General features: G+C 56.2%; 1 protein-coding gene across 1 annotated transcript in view; it reads left to right on the top strand.

Annotated features, from left to right (window-relative positions):
- Positions 1–90: 90 nt before the first annotated feature.
- The window catches only part of LOC104281373 (acyl-CoA synthetase family member 3, mitochondrial-like), a gene marked incomplete at its 5' end in the record, with an annotated part of 3,684 nt that continues 1,919 nt past the window's right edge, over positions 91–1,855 (top strand). Inside the window, 2 exons of the mRNA XM_009879346.1 lie at positions 91–225; positions 721–832. Coding sequence (XP_009877648.1) covers positions 91–225; positions 721–832 — 247 coding nt within the window. The remainder of the gene's footprint in view (positions 226–720; positions 833–1,855) is intronic.

Here is a 1,855-nt window from a genome sequence, read left to right as displayed (position 1 = left end):
ACGGCAGAGGTGCAGGAGGAGCCATGCGTCCCCCCTCCCCGGGGTCAGGACAACCGAGGTCTGTGACTGACCCCTGCTTTGCTTTTTCAGGAGACACAGCAGCCTACAAAGACGGCGTCTACTGGATCAAGGGCCGCACCTCGGTGGACATCATCAAAAACGGAGGGTTCAAAATCAGCGCGCTGGAAGTGGAGCGACACCTGCTCGCGCACCCGCACATCACAGGTACGCTGCTCTGCCCTGTGCCACCAAGGGACGGCGGGCACGTGAGGGAGGCTCTTTCCCAGCCTTCCCGTTAGCAAAGAGTGGGCTGCATCGAAAAACCCACCGGCACTTGTTTCCCCAGGGCTGAAGCCGTGAAGGCTGTGGCTGAGTGCAAGTCACCAGCCACTCTCATCCGATTTTGGAAATGAGACCGTAATTAAATCTGTCCTGCCCTCGTGTGTGACCCTGTACGAGGGGATGGAAGCGGTGCCCCTGGCTCCATACATCATATTCCTCACCCCTTCATTCACTCTGAATCATCAAACCGTGGGGCTTCCTGCTTTTTCCTTGGTGAAAAGCAAATTGTGTCAGCGCAGAAGTCCCTTTCTTTCCCCCCATACTGATGTCCCATGGTGCTGGTCTCACTCTCTCCAGTGGTGAGCTTCTCTTCTACGCCACTGCTCACCCCTGAAATCCTCTGGGTTTCTCCAGCTGGGTTCTCTGCTCTCTCTGCAGACGTGGCTGTGATCGGGCCCCCGGACATGGTGTGGGGCCAGCGGGTCAGCGCCGTCGTGCAGCTGCGCAAGGGCGAGATGCTCTCTGTGAAGGACTTGAAGGACTGGGCCAGGTGAGCTCAAAGCCCTCGGCATCCTCCTTAGGGACATGTCATAGGAGGGGCGAAGGGGTGGCTGGCAGCAACGTTGGTGCTCTAGGGGTGGAGAAGAGACCACGGCTCCAACCAGGAGGTCGCTGAGCATGGAGATAATGGTAATAAATGGGCTTCTCACCCCAAAAGTGCCTTTGATAAATGACCTGTGTGGTGCAGACAAGTGGCTTTTGCCCCGGAGTCCAGCATCAGAGCGTGAGGGCAGGGGAAGCTTCGTGTTTTCTCAGCAGCAAAAACATTTGCTCAGCTCTTCACCAGCGATGCCGCAAATGCTCCTTGCTTGCCTTCCTCCCCACTGGAAGCTAGTCCAGCCCAGTTAACCCCAAAGACTTCTCCCGTGGGGTTTGGAGAACCAGGGGAAGCACGGTTCTTGCTCAGAGATCCTCAGGGTTTCAGCATGAAAACCTGTGCCTCTTCCTTCAAATCGCTCAGAGATCAGCCAGCACCAAGGTTTCGGGCATCAGCCATGGGAGCAGGCGGGAGCCAGGAGGAAGAATCACTGGGTTTATCGCTAATATTCCATTAGCAAAATATTGAAGAGCAGATTCTTTTCCTGGCAAGTCCCTCCTTCAGGCTGCAGATATTTTTGGCGAGGCTGGCGCTATTTTGTAAGCGGCAGGAGCACTTTTGTTTCATCAGGGGCTGCGCAGCAGCCAATTAAAGATTTCCCCTGGATTTGCAAAAATCACAGTTGGGGCGCCGTGATTTAGCGAACGCGGGGAGGATGCTAGCTGGCCGGCTGCTGCTCTGATTAAACAGTTACGTAGTGGGGGAAGAGAAGCAAAGAAACCAAACCCAGGCGGGTGGCTGGGCCAAGACCCTGGCAGGGTGTCCCTCCTGCTGTCACCTCTGTGCTGTGCACACATGTTAACCCTCCGGCTGCCGGTCTTCTAGACCTCCTGCTCCTCCCAGGGCAAGCCCACGGCCACCAGCAGCTTGTGCTTGATTTTGTCCTCCTGCGAGCTGAGATGCTCTTCTCAGCCT

This window comes from Apaloderma vittatum, unplaced genomic scaffold (genome assembly GCF_000703405.1).
Source record: "Apaloderma vittatum isolate BGI_N311 unplaced genomic scaffold, ASM70340v1 scaffold13112, whole genome shotgun sequence".
Lineage (NCBI taxonomy): Eukaryota > Metazoa > Chordata > Aves > Trogoniformes > Trogonidae > Apaloderma > Apaloderma vittatum.
Note: the sequence above shows the minus strand (reverse complement) of the source record. Positions and strands in the feature narration are given on the sequence as shown.